Consider the following 20959-nt stretch of genomic DNA (forward strand, 5'->3'; position numbering starts at 1 on the left):
GTTCTTAAATTTTCCATTGAATTCATGATCCTTTCCCAGAGAGGCTTCAAGACAGACACAAAGGGATTATATGGTTTTCATTTTTAAGAGAATAGGGTCAGGCTGACTACTTCATTCTAGTTCACAATGTAATTGGTAGAACTGAAAAGACTCTTTCCTGGGGTTGTATGTACATTTTTAAGCCTATGAAATGTAGTTTCTTGAGGGATGACTTTGGAAGCAGTTACCATTAATAGCACCATTGAATACACTTTAGCCAGAAATTAATGCCTTACTCCTCTAGTTCACACTTATCATGCTCTCTACAGATAACTCTTCATTTTCTCCTTCATCATTTTTTCATTTACTCAGCTTTAATTTACTTTCCTACTCTATTTAAGAATTATGTCATTAAAACTTACAAAATAGAAAGTTCCAAATGCTCACGTATTAAGTGAAATATCAGATCACTTAACTGGAAGGAGAGAAAGATAATTGTACTTATACATTAGAGGGAAGCAGTGCTGTGGATCAATTGGGGACAGTTTAGCAATTATGGGCATGTGGTCAGTATGCAAGTCTCTTTCTTTCTAGGCCGCTTGTTATCCTGCCACTGCAGATTTAAAGGTGTTAGAATAGAACAATCTCTTGAGTCTCAAACCTGTTACTTATTGTCCTCTGGGATACCAATCTCTGGGGAAGAAGAAAAGAAAGTTACCTAATCCAAGGGTGGGTGCTAAATGTGGGGCAGGTAGAGAGCACAATGTAAATAAGAGATCCCATGGCTCTTCAGCTTCAGGTAGGTCCAGGGCCCTCGGGACAGCTCTTCTTGCATTAGAGGCTCAAGTGACCAGAGTGCCTTTTTCCTTGTCTTTTTCCTGATCAAGTTGCTTGAAGCCTTGGATTGTTCTGAAGTTTTATGTTTTCATTTCAGGATAGCTTAGTGTATGTGCTCAACCGTGAACAGCACACAGTGGGCCAGAGAACTCCCTCTAGCAAGCCCAGCATCAGCCTTTCAGCCCCAGACATTCTGCCCCTTCACTGTACCATCCGTCGGCTCCACCTCTCCAGCCATTCGAGACACTCCCAAGCAGAAGAGAAGCTTATTCTTGAGCCAATTCCTGGGGCTAGTATATCTATCAACTTCTCAGAGGTGGGAAAGACTATGGTCCTTCACCATGGAGACCTACTGTCCTTGGGGCTTTACTACCTGCTGCTGTATAAGGATCCTGCACGAGCCCACACTCTCCCTGCCCAAACCCTGGCACGGCTCAAAGCCGTCCCCCAAACATCAGACTCTGTCACTTGTAAAATGTGTGGATCAGTGCTCAGGGGCAGACTATCTTCCTCATCCAAGAAGCGTGGAGCTCTGCCTAGTCAGAAGAACCCTCGACGAAGGCTTCATCTGGAGTTTGAACCGGCTGTAGAAGATGTTTTAGTGAAGAGGATCATGACATTGATTGAGCCAGGGGGTGATGACCATAAGCTGACACCTGCTTTCCTCCTCTGCCTCTGCATTCAACATTCTGCTACCAACTTTGAGCCAGGCGAATTTGGGCAACTGTTGCTTAAACTGGCCAAACTGATACAGAGGACAGTCTGGGTCAGTCAAAGTGGGGATTAAGGGCAGTTGGGCTTCAAAGGGTGTGACCAGCAGTGCTTGTGCTAATTGTCTGGCTTTTCATGAGAGACAGTTTTCAAGTTAGTTTCTAGTACCTAAATAGCAATAATATATTTCTGGTCCTCTTCCTCGGTTTTTTTCCTACAAATTGAGTTATGAAAGCTAGATGCTTTCCTCAATAGGAAATTTGGGACATCAGAATTTATTAGAAGTAGAGCCCTAAGCACAAAACCTTTTCTGCTTGTTTACAGTTTCTAATTTATTTTTCATGTCTCAAGCTCATTAGGCAAGCAAATAAAACTCTTAAAAATATAAGGGAAAAGGGTACCAGATTATTTTGCTACAATTTCCTCAAGAGGGCTAGAATGATAATGAATCAGCATTATTTTTGCGTAACATGCTTAGGTTTTAGCTATATTCTTCCCCCTACCTTTTTTACTGACCTAGATAACTTTTTAATCTTTCATATGGTGTCTTTATCAAGGTAGTGTTGCTCAGTGGTGTTATGTACTGAGAACTTAAGTCTGGGAACAAGGGTGATAGTTCTGTATTGATAGAAATGATAGTTCTATATATCAAGTCCCCTTAGAGTTCTCTACAAATGGTTCTTTATTGGCACTTTGCCATTAGAATAAGCACTGCCTGCAACTCCCCTGATTCATGCACATGCAAACAGGTGGTAAAATCTTATGGGAGCATGGCTAGCTTTTTCAGACTCAGAAGTCATATAGCACTAGTTAAATTAACACAACATTACAAAATGAGGTTTAACTGTTAACATCTGGGATACTCTCTCCTTGGCAGGTTGACAGCCACTTGGAAAGTCTGAACTGTGTTTGGAATTGGCTGTTGGCTGTTGGCTGATGAGGAGTTATCTGAGCTGTATCTCCGAAACGAGAAAGGCCACAGTCATAATCTTATTATCGAGGGAAAGAGAGACCCTTTGTAATTCAGATTGGTCATTCTGGGTGATCCTTTCTACTAAAGTTAGGCTAGTCTATAGCCTGGAACAAACTTGTGAAAAAGCAAAGCTCAGAAATACTAGCTTGTTTTTGTTGTTGCTGTTGACAGTAAAGTAATGTGAATGACTTAGGTTTGCAACATACATCTGATAGCTAACCCTTAAAACCAGTGGACTGATAGCTAACCCTTAATGCCATGAACACTGATCTAGGTACTGTTGTCAATTCTCTTAGGAGTCTCACTATGAAATCCAATATTGTGATTTCTATAACAATAATCCCATATAGAGAACCAATAATTTGCATGGTAGCTTGATGAAATCAATTTAGTATAAAATGAATTCCTGTATATCATATTAATTTTAACATTTAAAATATTTCATTCTCAAAAAAATAAACAAATTGAATATGGAGTTGAAACCCAAATAAAAATAATGAAATCTGAAATATTTAATTTTGAAATAAATATAAATTCTACCAAAAGACTCTATAATACTGATTGGTAGGTACTAATCTCTAAAATATGAGAGTCACTCTTGGCCTGATAGCCTTTTCTAGCTCTAAATCCTATGATTCTTCTAAACTTTTTTGATTCCTCTACTAAACTTTTTTGGCTATCTGTTTAAGGAGCTTTTTGATCCCTTCCTTTCAATATAGTGTCTGCAAAGTTTGTTGATATAGGATTTTGAAATTGGAGTTAGGGATCACCTACTCTTCATCTTACAAATGAGGAAATGGGATCAATAAAAGTTGAGGAATTTTCCTAATCATTGGTTAATTAAATAGCAGAGTTAGTGCTTAACTCAGGGTTCTTTCTGTTATATTTTGCTGTAACAATTAGATACCCAAATATTGGCTAATGTAGGTAGCAAGAAGACTAATTGATAAATATGAATTATAGTTCAGTTTACCTTAATAAATCAGTAGTTAAAATTAGACTTATGCCTTCACTTTATGGATTAGCACTGCAAATACTGGTCAAGCTTGGGGATCCATGTTAACATTCAAATATTGCTAGAAATTCAAATGTCTTTTCATTTACTCATAATCATAGAATTAGAACATTTAAAAACATGTAATTGACAATGAAAAAAAGCATAAATAATCCTAATTTATGAATGTAATAAGTATTCTTTATTATTTTTGACTGGATAATTGTTATGTAAGGATTATGAAATGTGTCTGCTATAGGAAATAAGTAGATCAGTTTGGGGAAGGGAATGACAAAAAAAAAATTGAATGATATGTCATGCCGTTTTTTTCCAACATAGTTTATAGTAGTTAGTATATAGTTAGTATAGTAGTTAATATAGATTGGATCTGACATCATAGTTTCATGTTTCTGATATTGATCAGGGTACTACATGGTTTTTAAAAAAAATAGGTTATAATTCTATAATAGAATTATTGTTTTATTGTTTGCTCATTTTTTCTTTTAGGAAAAAACCAAAGAACTAGCCGAAAAACAGTCTCAGCAGTAAGTATAATAGTTATATGTAGTTTCTAATGTACTTATCAAATGTGGAGTAAGTCAACTTCGAAGTCATCAGGGTGGATCCTGACCGCTCTCATGAAGTTGAGCATTGTAGTTTTTGTTCCCTTAATTACATATAAACTAAAGTTTTAAACATATTTAAAAAAATCTTTAGTTTCAAGTGTTCTCTCTCTCTCTCTCTCTCTCTCTCTCTCTCTCTCTCTCTCTCTCTCTCTCTCTCTCCTGCCCCTTCTCTCTCTCTTTCCCCTCCCTCTCTTTCTCCCCTTCTTCCCTCTCCTCCCCCCCCTCCCCTTTTCCCATTCCTTGAAAAGGTAGTTTGGTATAAGATACACATGTGTGGTCATGAAAAACATTTCCACATTAGCCACTTTGTAAAAGAAATAAGAGACCAAAAGTAAAATGAAGAATAATAAAGTTTTTAAAAAATTGCTTCAATCTACATTTAGACTCTTATCAGTTTTTTCTCTGGAAATAGATAAGCAATTCTCACCATTAGTCCTTTAGAATTATCTTGGATTGCTGTATTGCTGAGAATAGTTAAGTCATTTAAAATTGACAATTGACAGTATTATTATTGTGTATTCATGTTCTGGTCCTGCTCATTCCATTTTGCAAAAGTTCATTTTAAGTTTCTACAGGTTTTTCTGAAAATATCTCTTGCTCATTATTTCTTATAGCACAGTAAAATTCCACTACAATCATTTATGACAACTTGATCAGCCATTTCCCAAACAAAGGATATCCTCTCAATTCCCAATTTTTGCCATTATAAAAAGAGCTTCTATAAATATTTTTGTCCACACATTTTTTGGCCTCCCTTTCCTTTTGATCTTTTTGGAATACAGACTTAGTAGTGGCATTGCTGGTTCAAAGAATGTACACCGTTTTGTAGCTCTTTGGGCTTTGAATGGTTGGATTAGTTTCACAACTTGAACAGTAGTGCATTTTTTTCATATTCCCTCCAACATTTGACATTTTCCTTTTCTATGTATTAGCTAGTCTAATAAGTGTAAGGTAGTACCTCAGAGTTGTTTTAATTTGCATTTTTCTCATCAATAGTGAATAGCTAACTATCGCAGTGAATAGAGTGCTGAGCCTAAAATCAGGAAAACTCATCTTCCTGAGTTTAATTCTGGCCTCAGATGCTTATTAACTGTGTGATCTTGGGAAGTCACTTAAGCCTGTTGGCCTCAGTTCCCTCATCTAGAAAACTAGTATTTTGCCAGATGGGGCCACAGAGATCTAGATGTGATTGAAACGACTGAACAATAATCGATAGTGATTTAAAGAATTTTTCATATGACTATAGCTTTGATTTCTATTTTTGAAATTTTCCTGTTTGTATCCTTTGACCTCTATGGAAGAATGACTTTAATTCTTTTAAATTGGATTTGGTTTTCTATTGAGGTTTTTCAGAGATACTTGTCATAATTTTTTCTACTCAGCTTTCTGCTTTCCTTCTAATCTTGGCAACATTGGTTTTGTTTATGTACAAAAAACCTTTATTATTTTATGTAATCAAAAGTATCCATTTTATATCTCATAATGTTCTCTTATCTCTTGCGTGGTCCTGAATTCTTTTCTTACCCATAAATCTGACAGGTAAAACATTCCATGCCCCCCAATTTATGATATTACTCTTTATGTCTAATGAACCCATTTTGACCTTATCTTGATATGTGTTGTGAAATGTTGGTCTATACCTAACTTTTATCAAACTGCTTTTCAGTTTTCCCAGCAATCTTTGTGAAATAGTGATTTCTTGTCCCCAAATTTTGGATCTTTAGGTTTGTCAACCTATGTTTTTCTGATCATTTATCAGTGTGTATTGTACCTAAACAATGCCATTGATCACTATTCTGTTATTTAGCTAATACCAGATTGTTTTGATGATTACCACTTTGTAATACATTTTGAAATTTGATACTGCCAGGAAGATAAAGTGTTGGACCTGGAGTTAAGAAGATCTGAGTTCACATCTGGTCTTCCTAGCTGTGTGACCTGGCCAAATAATTTAACCTCTATTTGCCTTAATTTATTGGAGAAGGAAATGATAAAGCAATATTTTTGCCGAGAAAACCCATTAGAGGGACACTGAAGAGTCAGACATAGCTAAATGACTGAACAAAAGCAACTGCTAACTTCCTTCATATATTTTTCCTTTGATTTCCTTATTATTCTTTTTTTAAATTTTATTTAATAATAACTTTATATTGACAGAATCCATGCCAGGGTAATTTTTTTTACAACATTATCCCTTGCACTCATTTCTGTTCCGATTTTTCCCCTCCCTCCCTCCACCCTCTCCCCTAGATGGCTAGCAGTCCTATATATGTTAAATATGTTGCAGTATCTCCTAGATACAATATATGTTTGCAGAACTGAACAGTTCTCTTGTTGCACAGGGAGAATTGGATTCAGAAGGTAAAAATAACCCGGGAAGAAAAACAAAAATGCAGATAGTTCACATTTGTTTCCCAGTGTTCTTTCTTTGGGTGTAGCTGCTTCTGTCCATCATTTATCAATTGAAACTCAGTTAGGTCTCTTTGTCAAAAAAGTCCATTTCCATCAGAATACATCCTCATACAATATCGTTGTCGAAGTGTATAATGATCTCCTGGTTCTGCTCATTTCACTTAGCATCAGTTCATGTAAGTCTCTCCAGTCCTCTCTGTATTCATCCTGCTGGTCATTTCTTTTTTTTTTTTTTTTTATAAATTTTTTTATTTAATAATTACATTATATTTACACTCATTTCTGTTCCGATTTTTTTTTTCCCCTCCCTCCCTCCACCCCCTCCCCTAGATGGCAAGCAGTCCTTTATATGTTGGATATGTTGCAGTATATCCTAGATACAATATATGTTTGCAGAACCGAACAGTTCTCTTGTTGCGTAGGGAGAATTGGATTCAGAAGGTATAAATAATCCGGAAGAAAAACAAAAATGCAGATAGTTCACATTCGTTTCCCAGTGTTCTTTCTTTGGGTGTAGCTGCTTTTGTCCGTCATTTATCAATTGAAACTCAGGTCTCTTTGTCAAAGAAATCCACTTCCATCAAAATATGTCCTCATACAATATCGTTGTCGAAGTGTATAATGATCTCCTGGTTCTGCTCATTTCATTTAGCATCAGTTCATGTAAGTCTCTCCAAGCCTCTCTGTATTCATCCTGCTGGTCATTTCTTACAGAACAATAATATTCCATAACATTCATATACCACAGTTTACCCAGCCATTCTCCAATTGATGGGCATCCATTCATTTTCCAGTTTCTAGCCACTACAAACAGGGCTGCTACAAACATTTTGACACATACAGGTCCCTTTCCCTTCTTTAGTATTTCTTTGGGATATAAGCCCAATAGAAACACTGCTGGATCAAAGGATATGCACATTTTGATAATTTTTTGGGCATAATTCCAGATTGCTCTCCAAAATGGTTGGATTCGTTCACAACTCCACCAACAATGCATCAGTGTCCCAGTTTTCCCGCATCCCCTCCAACATTCATCATTATTTTTTCCTGTCATCTTAGCCAATCTGACAGATGTGAAGTGGTATCTCAGAGTTGTCTTAATTTGCATTTCTCTGATCAATAATTATTTGGAACACTCTTTCATATGAGTGGTAATGGTTTCAATTTCATCATCTGAAAATTGTCTGTTCATATCCTTTGACCATTTATCAATTGGAGAATGGCTTGATTTCTTATAAATTTGAGTCAGTTCTCTATATATTTTGGAAATGAGGCCTTTATCAGAACCTTTAACTGTGAAGATGTTTTCCCAGTTTGTTGCTTCCCTTCTAATCTTGGTTGCATTAGTTTTGTTTGTACAAAGGCTTTTTAATTTGATGTAATCAAAATTTTCTATTTTGTGATCAGTAATGATCTCTAGTTCATCTTTGGTCACAAATTTCTTTCTCTTCCACAAGTCTGAGAGAGAAACTATCCTATGTTCCTCTAATTTATTTATAATCTCATTCTTTATGCCTAGGTCATGGACCCATTTTGATCTTATCTTGGTATATGGTGTTAAGTGTGGGTCCATGCCTAATTTCTGCCATACTAATTTCCAGTTATCCCAGCAGTTTTTATCAAATAATGAATTCTTATCCCAAAAGTTAGGATCTTTGGGTTTGTCCAACACTAGATTGCTATAGTTGACTATTCTGTCTTGTGAACCTAACCTTTTTCACTGATCAACTAATCTATTTCTTAGCCAATACCAAATGGTTTTGGTGACTGCTACTTTATAATATAATTTTAGATCAGGTACAGCTAGGCCGCCTTCATTTGATTTTTTTTTTCATTAATTCCCTAATTTCCTTATTATTCTTGACATTTTATTTTACCAGATGAATGTTGTTATTTTTTCTTCGCTCTATAAAATAGTATTTTTGATAATTTGATTGGTATGGCACTGAATAATAAATTAATTTAGGTCAAATTATCATTTTTATTGGTTCAGACTACCCATGAGCAATTAATAATTTTATAGTTGTTTAGATCTGACTTTATGTTGTGTGAAAAATGTTTTGTAATTGTGTTCATATGATTCCTGAGTTTGTCTTGGTGGGTGGATTTCTAAGTATTTCATATTATCTGCAGTTATTTAAAATGGAATTTTTTTCTCTCTTCCTGCTGAATTTTGTGGGTAATATATTGAAATGCTGATCCATTATGTGGGTTTATTTTATATTCTGCAGTTTTGCTGAAGTTAGTTATTTCAACTGTTTTTTTTTTACTTGATTCTCTAAAATGCTGTAAGTACTCCATCATATCAGCAAAGAATTATAATTTTGTTTCTTTGTTACCTCTTCTAATTCCTTCAATTTATTTTACTTATTGTTATACCTCCATTTCTAGAAAAATTTCCAAAAAAAAGTGGTGATAATGGATATCCTTACTTATCCCTAATCTTATCTTTCCTTGTTGTAACAATTCATATGCTTTCTAGTGTTTTTAATAAAAATGAATGTTGTATTTTATGAATCATTTTCTCAATCTATTGGGATAAGCATATGATTTTAATGGTTTGGTTGTTGATATGATTAGTTATGCTAATAGTTTCCCTAATATTGAAACTGCCTTACATTCTTGATGTAAATCCCAGGTGTTCATAATGTATGACCTTTGTGATATGTTGATGTAATCTCCTTGCTAATATTTTATTTAAAATTGTTGTATAAAATTCACTAAGAAAATTAGTTTATAGTTTTCTTTTTCTGTTTTTGCACTTTCTGGTTTTAGGTGTCCACATCATATTTGGATGGTAAAAGGAATTTGACAGGACTCTTTCCTTGCTTACTTTTTCTCATAAACTAAGAATTAATTGTTCTTTAAATGTTTAGTAAACTTGTGAATCCATCTACTCTTAGGATTTTTTCTTAGGGAGATCACTGATGGCAGGTTTAATTTCTTTTTCTAACATAGGGTCATTTACATATTTTTTCTTCTTATGTTAATCTAAACAATTTGTATTTTTGTCAGTATTCATCCATTTTACTTGTCAAAAATTTTGGTTATATCATTGGGTAAAATAGTTCCTAATAATTCCTTTAATTTCATCTTCATTAGTAATAAGTTTACTTTTTAATTTATTTTTAATTTTTCTTTTTTTTCCAAGGCAGTTAGGGTTAAGTGACTTGCCCAAGGTCACATAGCTAGGAAGTATCAAGTGTCTGGGGTCAGATTTGAACTCAGGTCCTCCTGACTTGACGGCTAGTGCTCTATCCATTTTACTACCTATCCCTAAATTTACTTTAAAAAATTTTAAAACTGGTAATTTGGTTTTCTTCTTTTATATATATCAAATTAATCATTTAATTTTGTTGACTTTTCTTCCCATGAAACCAGGTTTTAGTTTCATTTTAGTTCACTGGTTTTCTTACTTTCAACTTTATTAATCTTTTCTTTGATTCTCAGGATTTCCAATTTAGTGTTTAATTGGACATTTTTAATTTGTTCTTTTTCTAGTTTTTTTAGTTACATGACCAATTCATTGACCTGCTCTTTATCTATTTTATTAATATATGAGTTTAGAGATAGAAATTTTTCCTAAGTACTTCATCCAATAAATTTTGGCATATTGTCTCATTATATTCATTCTCTCTAATGAAATTATTATTTTTGTGATTTGTTCTTTGACCCACTCATTATTTAGGATTGGATTATTTAATTTCCGATTCATTTATAATCTATGTTTCCATGGCCCTTTATTGAATACATTGTTATTATAGATATTTTTTGTGTATATAGGGTCTTTCTTTTGTCAGTGAACTTCTTGGGGTACATGCCTAGCAGTTTCAGTGATCTTTTCTTTGTTAAATACAATGGTCAATAATTTCTTGACATTGCCTCCTAAGATTTTTGTGATGTCTGTTCCAGGTTCTCAAGAATCTGCCTTTCTGATTGCTCTTTCTTGCTTTCTTTTGTTGGATCATCACCGATGTTCAATCTCCTTTACATGAGTCCACAAGGGTTTATCCTTTATTTTTTCTATATTTATTCTCTCTATTGATCACATAGACCCATGGGTCTAATTATCCCTACTTAGATGATTTCCAGAACTGTATATCCAAAGCTAAACAACACTTAATTGCCTGGTGGACATTTCCAAATGGATGCCCAGTATCTCAATCTTCATGTCTAAAATAAAACTCATTATTTCACTATAACCAAGTGGAATTTATACCAGGAATGCAGAGCTGGTTCAATATCAGGAAAATTATTGCCATAATCAACCATATCAATATCAAAATCAACACAAATTATATGATAATCTCGATAGATGCCAAAAAAGATGCCAACAAGTACCCATTCCTATTAAAAACTGTAGAGAACATAGGGGTAAAGGGAATTTTCCTTAAAATAATAAGTAGTATCTATCTAAAACCTACAGCAAAAACATTTTTTGTAACTGAGAGAAACTGGACACATTCCCAATAAAATCAGAGGTGAAACAATGATGCCCATTATCACCACTATATTCAACATTGTGGCTTTAGCAATGAGAAAAAATTTAAAAATCAGATTAGGCAATGAGGTAATAAAACAATTACTCTTTGTAAATGATATGGTGATATATTTAGAAAATCCTAGAAAATCATACAAAAACTTATGGAAACAATTTACAGCTTTAGCAAAGTTGCAGGATATAAAATAAACCCAAGTAAATCATCAGCATTTCTATATATTTCTGACAAAGCCCATTAGCAAGAGATAGAGAAATTCCATTTGAAATGACCAGAGTCAGAAGTCATTATCTTCTCTTCAGAGTTAATTTTCCTCTATCCTCCATTTTTTGAGGGTAAAACTTTTCTTTTATATCTGTCAGGTTCACAGCCTAAGTATCATCAGCTATTCCTTCTCGCTTACCCTTTATCCCCTCTACTCATTTGTTAAGTCTTACCAATCTTACCCCTACATTTCTTAGATGTCTCTTCTTTAGGCCCTCATCACTTCTTCCTGTATAATTTTAACTGCCTCTTTATTTTGACTCACTGCTTTCAGCTTCACTCTTTTTGTTTATTTTCCATATAGCTTCTGAAATAATATTCCAGAAGCATAAATCTGACATGTTATTCCAGGGCATAAACCACTGAAGTGGTTCCATATTGCCTCTAGGATAAAGTATTATTTCTCAGCTTAACTTTGAAGGCTCTTCACAGTTTAGTTTCAGCTTGCCTTCATGGGCTTAGTTCACTGTTCCTCCTCAGAGATTCTATCTTTTAGGCCAATTTTTCCTTAAACTCAAAATTCCCAACACACCTACCTATTCCTGAACCACCCCCACTTCCACCCCATGCCAGCAGTGCTCTATCCCTCTTTACATTTGCCTCCCAGGATTCTTAGTTTTTCTAGGGTCCAACTTATGAACATATGGGAAGCTTTTCCTAATTCCTTTAATGGTTAATTTTTACTCCCTTCTTAATTTACCATGTATACACTTATCTCTTTATATGTTGTTTTCCTCCAACAGAATATAAGATTTTTTCAGAAGATACGGCTTTGTTTTTATATTATTCCCAGTGCCTGGTATGCAGAAGGCACTTAGTGTCTTTGATTGAATTCTACTTTTCTCATTTTTTTGTTATTTCATATGCAGTTTTTCGTGTTTTCTTTCATAATTGAATTATAGTAATAGGGTAATTCCATTACTCTGGTCCACCATAGTTTATTCATCATATTTGTTCTTCAATTATTGGATATATAGGTTGTTTCCAGTTGGAGAAAATTAATATTGATGTTACTATTATTATCTTTGAATAGATAGTTCTTTTTATGTTATCAATATATATTCATAATTACTGAGTAAAGATATAAAATCCTTTTGATAATTCTTGCAGTGTATCATCAGATTATTCTCTCTAAAAATTCCAAAATTCTCTTCTCCCCCAGAAATATAATAAAATTTCTTTACAATCTGACCAACATTGAGTTTTGTCATTTTATTTTATTTTTTGCGCTTTTGATAAGTGTCATTTGTTGCCTTAGAGTTATTTTAATTTATGTTTTTTGATAATTAGGGTCTTCTTAAAAGTGATTATTTGTACTGTATTATCTGTACTGTAGATCTGACTGATTGTTTTATAGTAATCTTCTAATTAGCTTATGTTGTCACCCATTGTGTATGTATTTGGAGATTATGTTTCTATACAGAGTGAGATGTTGATCTGTATGTAGTTTTGGCCGGACTGTTTTCTAGTTTTTCCAATAGTTTTTGTTGAATAGTGTGTTCTGGATGCCAAAACTGGGATCTTTAGCTTTATCAGATAATATATGCTCTTTTGCTTCTATTTATTGTGTACCTAATCTGTTCTACTAATCAACCTATTTCTCACCCATTACCAAATTGTTTTGATAATTAAGCCTTCATAGTATTCGAGATCAAGTATTGCTAGGTTTCTGCATTTCCAGTTTTTCTTCCCTGTTGATTCTCTTGATATTCTTGGCCTTTTTTCCCTGCAGATGAATTATGGATTTTTTTTTAGCTTCATAAAATAATCTTTTGGTAGTTTGATGAATATGGTACTGAATAAATAAATTAAGTAGTATTTTTAAAAATTATATTGCCTTGGACTACCCACAAACAAAATTTATTGAAATTTTAGAGCTATCTATATTTGTTTAAGGGGTGTTTTATAAAAGTGTTCACATACTTCTTTTGTGTATCTTGGCATGTAGATTTCCAATATTTTATACTGTGTCTAGTTATTTTAAGTAGAATTTATCTCCATTTGCTAATTTTGTTGGTATATACAAAAATGTGTGGGTTTATTTTGTGTCCTGCAACTTTGCTAATTGTTGTTAATTGGTTTCAGTTAGATTTTTATTTGATTATCTAGGGTTTTCTAGGTAAATTATTTGCAAAAAGTGATAGTTTTGTTTGCTGTTTGTCTATGCTTATTCTTTTAATTCTTTTTTCTTTTTTATTGCTATAGCTAGCATTTCTAATAATATCTAATAATAATAACATTGAATAGTAATGGTGATAATGTATATCCTTGCTTGCCTCCTGATTGTATTGTGAATGCTTTTAGGTTTTTTTCCCATAGATAATGCTGGCTCTTGGTTGTTGTTGTTTTAATATTTCCATTATTTATTTTTCACTGTTTTTTTTTCCTGAGGCAATTGCAGTGTGCAAGTCACACAGCTAGGAAATAATAAATGTCTGAGGCCAGGTTTAAACAGAGGTCCTCCTGACTAAAGGGCTGGTGCTTTATCCACTCTTATCACCTAGCTGCCTCATTTTAACATTTTAAAAATATTTTTAACATTAGCAGTTTTTTTTAATATTTTAAAACATTTAACATGTTTTAATTCTGTTCATCTTCCCACTGAAAAGACATGTAATGTATCAGTTATACATGGGAAATCATGCAAAACTTATTTCCATATTAGCCATATTAAAAAAAAAAAGCAAGAAAGTGAGAAAACTCCACTTCAGTTTGTATTCATCTTCTGGAATTATCTTGGATTAATTAGCTATAATAATCAGAGTATCCAAGTCTTTCACATTTGATCATCATTACATTGTTGTTACTGTGCACAGTGATCTCCCAGTTCTTCTCATAAGTCAATTTACATAGGTCTTGTGATGTTTTTTCTTAAACCACCCACCCTTGTCATTTCTTACAGCACAATAGTATTCCATCATAATTATATGCTGCAACTGATGACCATCTTGATTTCCAATTCTTTGCCACCACAAAAAGAGCTGCTATAAATATTTTTATATATATAGATCCTTTTTCTTTTTCATTAATCTCTTAGGGATACAGATCTAATAGTGGTATTACAGAGTTAAAGAGTATGGAGTTTTGTTTGGGCATAGTTTAAATTGTTCTCCAAAATAATTGGACCAATTCATTATTCCACCAACCTTTCATTGCTGTATCTGTTTTTTCCTTCATTCCTCTAGTATTTGTCCTTTCTGATAGCTGTGAGGTGGTACCTCAGAGTTGTTTTACTTTACATTGCTCTAAGCAATATGTTTTAGAGCATTTTTTCATGACTATAGACAGCTTTTATTTCTATTTGAAAACTTCCTGTATATATCTTTTGATCATTTATCAATTGGTGAATGGCTCTTATTTTTACTTACTATAAAAACTTTTGGTATTACTTCATCGCCTTTGTAGCATTGATTTCTAGCAAAAGGTAATTGGCCTAATTATCTCTTTTGTCTGTTTTGCTTTTGCTTTGTCTGATATGATCGCTACTCTTGCTTTTTTCTTTGGCTGAAGCATATGAGATTCTGCTCAAGCCTTTTATCTTAAGAGAGTGTGTGTGTGTCTGACTATTTCCAAGTATCTTTTATAAACAGCATATTGTTGGATTTGGTTTTTAATCCATTCTGCTCTTTGCTCCCATTTTATGGGGAAGAACTTTTCTCATTCACATTCACAGTTACAATTACTAAGTGTACATTTCCTTTCTCCATTTTCTTCTGTTTCTGTTTCTTTTTCTTTTTTTATCAAGTCCCTGATGAAAAATCTATTTTGCTTAATTAACAATTGCCTACTTTAATCTGCCCTACTTTTTATTACTCCTCTCTCTTTTGCCCTTTCCCTTTTATTTCCCTACTGGGTTAATTATAGTTCTTATTCTCTCTCTCCCTCTCCCCCTCTCTCCTTCTCTCCTTTCTCTCTCCCTCTCCTTCTCTTCCTCCACCCCCTCCCCCCGTGTTTGTTTTACCTCTTAACTAATTCCAATAAGAGAGGTTCAAGCACTGTACCACCTCCCCCATTTCCTCCTCCACTTTGTAAAAGCTGTTCTTTGCACACCTTTTTTATGTGAGAAAATTTTCCCCATGCTACCTCTTTACCCTTTACCCAGTTCATCCCCTTTTCATCCTTTTGGAGTTTTTGGAGATTATTCCAAAATAGTCACTTCTTCCCAGTGCACTCTATGTAAACTCCTTTTAACTGCCTTAATAATGATCAGCTTCTTAGGAATTAGATCATCCGGACAAAAGCAGCTACACCCAAAGAAAGAACACTGGGAAACGAATGTAAACTATCTGCATTTTTGTTTTTCTTCCCGGATTATTTATACCTTCTGAATCCAATTCTCCCTATGCAACAAGAGAACTGTTCGGTTCTGCAAACATATATTGTATCTAGGATATACTGCAACATATCCAACATATAAAGGACTGCTTGCCATCTAGGGGAGGGTGTGGAGGGAGGGAGGGGGAAAAAAAATCGGAACAGAAACGAGTGTCAATATAATGTAATTATTAAATAAAAAATTAAAAAAAAAAAAAAAAAAGGAATTAGATCATCAACCCATATAGGAATGTAAATAGTTTAACTTCATTGAGACTCTTATGATTATTCATTCATTTACTCTCGAGTCTTCTGTTTAATTTTTGTTCAGTTCTGCGCTTGTCATAAGGAATGCTTGAAAATTCTCTATTTCATTAAATATCTATTTTGTTCCTTTTGAAGAAAGGTTTTGGTTTTTTTTAAGCTTTGCTGGACAGGTTGTTCTTGGTTGTAAAGCTAGATTTTTGCCTTCTGGAATATTATATTTCAAGATCTTCATTAGGGATGATTATTGAATCTTGTGGGATATCTTTGTTTTTAATTGCCTGAAGTACTTTTTCCTTGACAAGGAAGCTCTGGGTTTTTACTATAATATATACTTGGGCATTTTCATTTGAAGATTTCTCTCAAGAGGTGACATGAATTTTCTTGAAACTTTGACCTCTATTTCTAAGATATCTGGGCAATATGTTGTTATAATTTCTTGAAATATAATATGTAGAGTCTTCTTCAGTTTTCTAAAATGATTTTAAATTGTCTTGTGTCAGTCTATTTTCTAGTCTATAATTTTCAATTATTTTTCCATAGATATTTCATATTTTCACCTCTTTTTAAGAGTTTTTACTTTTTAAATTATTGTCTTTTGTGTCTTATGTGTTAGATTCCACTTGGCTAATTTTGATATTCAAGAAGTTATTTTCTTCAATAAAATTTTGTATTTTTCCAAGCTCTAGTTTTTCTCATTTCTTCTTTCACTGTGTTAGCTTTTTTGAATCTCTTTAACTCTCCTAGGAATTCTTGTTGGACTTGTGCCTAGGTGGCATCTTTTTTTTTCTTTGAGGCATTGCATGTAGATGTTTTAGTGTCGTTTTCTTTTGTGTGTTTTTTGTTTGTTTGTTTGTTTGTTTTGTTTTGTCTTGAGCTTCTCTGTCACTATAATAATTCTCTCTGGTGGCATTCTTTTTTTGGTTGCTCATTCTTCTAACCACTTCTTTATTTTTTACTTTGTTCATGTTAGGCTCTGCAATATTAGCGGGGATGTCTGGCCTGAGTTTCTGACATTTTACATCCTTCTGCTTTCTCAGACCATATGGTTTGAGGCAAGTTCTGTCTTTTCATTGCTCTCTTATGTTCTACAAGTTCCTGATTCAGGCTGAGTCTCTCATCTTGTTTAAGAATTTTAGTGGATTGCTATTGGACTCAGTTATGATTAGACTGCTGGAAGATTTTGCTCATTAAGAGAAACTGACCAATACCTGCCCTTTGTTCCCCCTTTCACTGGTTTTTCCAAGACTGCAGGCCCACATTTAGGGTTAATGGCTAGAATTGAGCCACTGTATTGCTCCTGAGATTGAATCCATATAGCAGCATTTCTGAACTGTGGTCCTTGTTTTTACACAAGACTCATGCTTGTGACCCACTCCTCTCTGCCCTGCATTTGTGACCGGGAACTGCATAGTGGTTGACCCAATTGCCAGATAGCACTTATTCTTGTACCAGCAGTAGTTCAGGAATTCCTTGGGATCTCTTTCTGCCCTAATGCTTCCTGCCCTGATGCCTTTATCTTGACTTTCATGTTCCTGGATGCTATGCAGTAGATGGTCATTCACCTCTCTGTCTCCCTGAACCAACCTGGGCTGAAAAAATGATTCTCTGTTCTGTCCCAGGCGTCTATAAAATGGGAAGAATAATACCTGAACTGCACTTTGTAAACCTTAAAATACATTGTGAAGGGGGAGGAGAAGAAATTGAGAAAATTAGGGTAGAAGTGTTTTCTGAGATTTTGGCTGTGAAAATGAGGGCAGATCAAGTTAATGTAGTATATTATTATTTTAACATTTGTTCATTACAGTTTAGCTATTTCCCTTCAATCCTTATATTATTAGTTCTTTTATAGTTCAAATGTTAAGTTTTGTTATATTTGTCATGTTATAGCTGAATTTAACTAACCATTGTTTTCCCTCTTCGTATTTCATTAGCCAGGATCCTATCTCCCTTTCCCGTCTCACCATTGCTGACCTACTGCCAGACCTCCAATATATTCTCTTCTGGATGTCTAATTCCATTGAGCTCCTTTACTTTGTCCAGCAGAAATCTCCACTCTATATCCAGAGCATGGAAGAGGAGCTGGATGTCAGAGGTATGACTTTTATGTATCACTGTTAGTGTTTTGACACTAGTTGGGCAGCTTTAGTTTGATATCACATTGACAGAGTGGGTCCTATAGGACAAGGAAGAATTTGTTCAGTAGACAAATTCTAAAGATAGAGAAGCATTTCTTTTGTGCCCAGTGTATGCCTAGTCTAGGAGTCTTTTTATATGGATCCAAGACATCCCTCTTTAGCTCTAATAAGAATAATCATTTGAATTAGTTATATCACCTTTCTCTCACATAATTTGTAGCATGTTAAGCTTGCTGTTTATCATCTTAACATATTCATTTTTCAGTTGTATAAAATAAGGCATAGATAACTAAGATATGATAGAGCTAAGGAAATTCTGAGCATCCAGGCTGCCACTGACTTCATTCAGTATACCCTTAGTCTGTGTATACAGCTGAGTATCTCTGAGAGAAGTCAACAGAGCCCATCTTCAGAGAACCCATTAAAAACAAACAAACCCTGAGTGCTCAGCATGCCAAACATAGACACTCAGTAGGATCCTGGATTGCTAAGTACCTGATAAAGTAACAGAACTGTTAAAAATAATCTCAGTGAGTGCAGCCTTGCAGCTGAGAGTCTGGTTTTGTGCACTGGGTACTAAAGAGAAATATATTTAATTACAGAGAAAATCAACCTGTTCCTAGCAGAATCATCAGCTGATCAGTTGAGGGCATTTTGCCTGAAGCCCTTTGAAAACCTTGGTTTTGGGTAGAAATGACATAAGCAAGGGAAGGTGACATATCATCTGTTTGTAGAGTTGCCTACTTTCTCTTGATGAAACCTGTGTCTCAACTGCATTTCCCCAAACCTGCACATTGAGTCAATAAAATGAGTGGAAGAGGAACCAAGTTGAAAGAGACCTAGCTGGAGAGTTTTAGGCTTTCTGGCTCTTGAGCTCTGCTAACCTCATTTTCCAACTTGTGGGGAAAGTGTGAGGAATGACAAATTGGTTTATTTGGGGATAGGATTGATACTTTGTTGTTCTTTGAAAGAGATGTGGGGAGGTAATGCCTCTAATAAAATGGGAGGTCCCAGATCCTAGTTACAGTGAGTTGCTGGGATTAAGCAAGTTCCCTCCTCAATATATTCTGGTTTCTTAGCATTTTATTTTCTCCTTTATTTGTAGTCAAGGAAGAAAGACCTTCCAGCATTCTGGAAGGCTTCCAGGACTTTGGTTATCTAGGTTTCTAATACTGATATGATATGTAGAAGAGGGGAGGGCATTCTTTTGTGATGAGAGTTTTTAAAAAGTTTCTTTCCCACAGGCTAAAAATATGTAGGGGGCAAGTAGGTGGTGTGGTAGATATATTGCTGGACCTGAAGTCAGGAACATTCATCTTCCTGAGTTCAAATTTGGCTTCACTTACTAGCTATGTGATCCTGGACAATTCATTTAATCCTATTTGCCTTAGTTCCTCATCCATAAAATGAGCTGGAGAAGGAATGGCAAACTAGTCCAGTATCTTTGGCAAGAAAATACCAAATGGGGTTACAGAGTCAGACATGACTGAAATGAGTGAAGAGCAAAAAATATTTTATGCAAACGTGTAGTTGGCCAGTGAGTAGTGAAATGGTAGAATGTTTCCTCATAGACACAGGTGCTTTAAGCTTTTTGAAAAAATCTGTTGAAGAATATAATGTCTTTGTTGTCCTATGAAATAAATTTTTTTCCCCTTCTGTTGGGGAGGTCCAATCCCTTAGAAATTCTATCTAGTGATTTGGCATCCTAAGAATTTGCCCTGCCTACTTTCTGGAGATTACTTCACTTCAGTTTTGACCATCAACAGACATTTAATATTCTTCATATCTTGAAGAGTAATTATTTCATCAGAGACATCTGGCCCCCTTAGGAATAGATTATTCTCAGAGTCTTTTAGAGACCTTAGCTCTAAAAGAGATAGCAGTTAGGGACTTGAGATACAAGAGCATCTAGTATGCTCAATGTATGATCAAGAAAACTTATAAAACCCAGGACATGGATATAATGTATGTGGGAATGTTTTTCACTAGTTTGAATTCAGAGGGATAGTTTTATACCATTGGGAAAGTGATAGCAAAATCTTTACTTCATATTTTATCATAAATTTTGGGAACTCAATTCCTTTTCTCTCTTCAAATTCACAAACTTTTACACTAAATTTCTCTTTTATAGTTGCTATTCTGCAAGACATAGTAACCCAGGACAGTACTCTTAAAATGATTTTTGATTGGTCTTTTATTTTTTCTTTGCTTTTTCTTACTTAGAGTTAAATAATGAGAGGGGCAGCTGGGTTGCGCAGTAAATAGAACACCAGTCCTGAAGTCAGGAGGACTTGAGTTCAAATCTGATTTCAAACACTTAATACTTCCTAGCTGTGTGATCCTGAGCAAGTCACTTAACCCCAATTGCCTCAGCAAAAAATAAATAAAGAAAAAATAAAGGTAGATAAGCATCTACTGGGGAAAAAAAGTTAAATGGTGGATTTTTTTTGGATATGTAGTTTTCATGGGGAAAGAATGTTTTCATAAAACTGAGGAGGCATGGTTTAATCCAGAGAAAAAGGTCACTTTCTTTACTCATTTTTTGTTGGAACATCCACCATGAGAAGAAAATCATAAATATTGTCAGGGAAATCATTCTTGATTTTATGGCCTGAATGGAGTTTAGAATTTTTTAGATTGTAAAGTAACAGCTTGCTAGGCTAATCATTTGGCCCACAACTCTCAAACTCAATAGGGGAAACTATGGAATAAGAGAAGCTCTTGAGCATAAAATGAAGTGGTGGGAAGCAGAGGCAGGAATTTTGAAAGTTAGATAAATAAATGCGATGATCATAGTGGGCTCCAAAGAACCCAGAAGAAAAAATAACAACAAGGGTGAAATAAAGGTTAAAATCAACATTTTAGCCTCTTGACCCACAGGAAATATCTGTGGGAAAACTTTTAAAAACAAAGATGTCATGTCCTGAGAGTGTTTAAAATACCTTTTT

General features: G+C 34.4%; 1 protein-coding gene across 1 annotated transcript in view; it reads left to right on the forward strand.

Moving 5' to 3' along the window:
• Window positions 1-20959, forward strand: part of RADIL (Rap associating with DIL domain) — a 102398-nt gene that overhangs the window by 37603 nt on the left and 43836 nt on the right. The window contains exons 4-6 of the mRNA XM_052000074.1: window positions 914-1582; window positions 4002-4039; window positions 17808-17968. Of these exons, the coding sequence (XP_051856034.1) occupies window positions 914-1582; window positions 4002-4039; window positions 17808-17968 (868 nt within the window). The remainder of the gene's footprint in view (window positions 1-913; window positions 1583-4001; window positions 4040-17807; window positions 17969-20959) is intronic.

The sequence above is a fragment of the Antechinus flavipes genome, chromosome 1 (genome assembly GCF_016432865.1).
Source record: "Antechinus flavipes isolate AdamAnt ecotype Samford, QLD, Australia chromosome 1, AdamAnt_v2, whole genome shotgun sequence".
NCBI classification, from domain to species: Eukaryota; Metazoa; Chordata; class Mammalia; order Dasyuromorphia; family Dasyuridae; genus Antechinus; species Antechinus flavipes.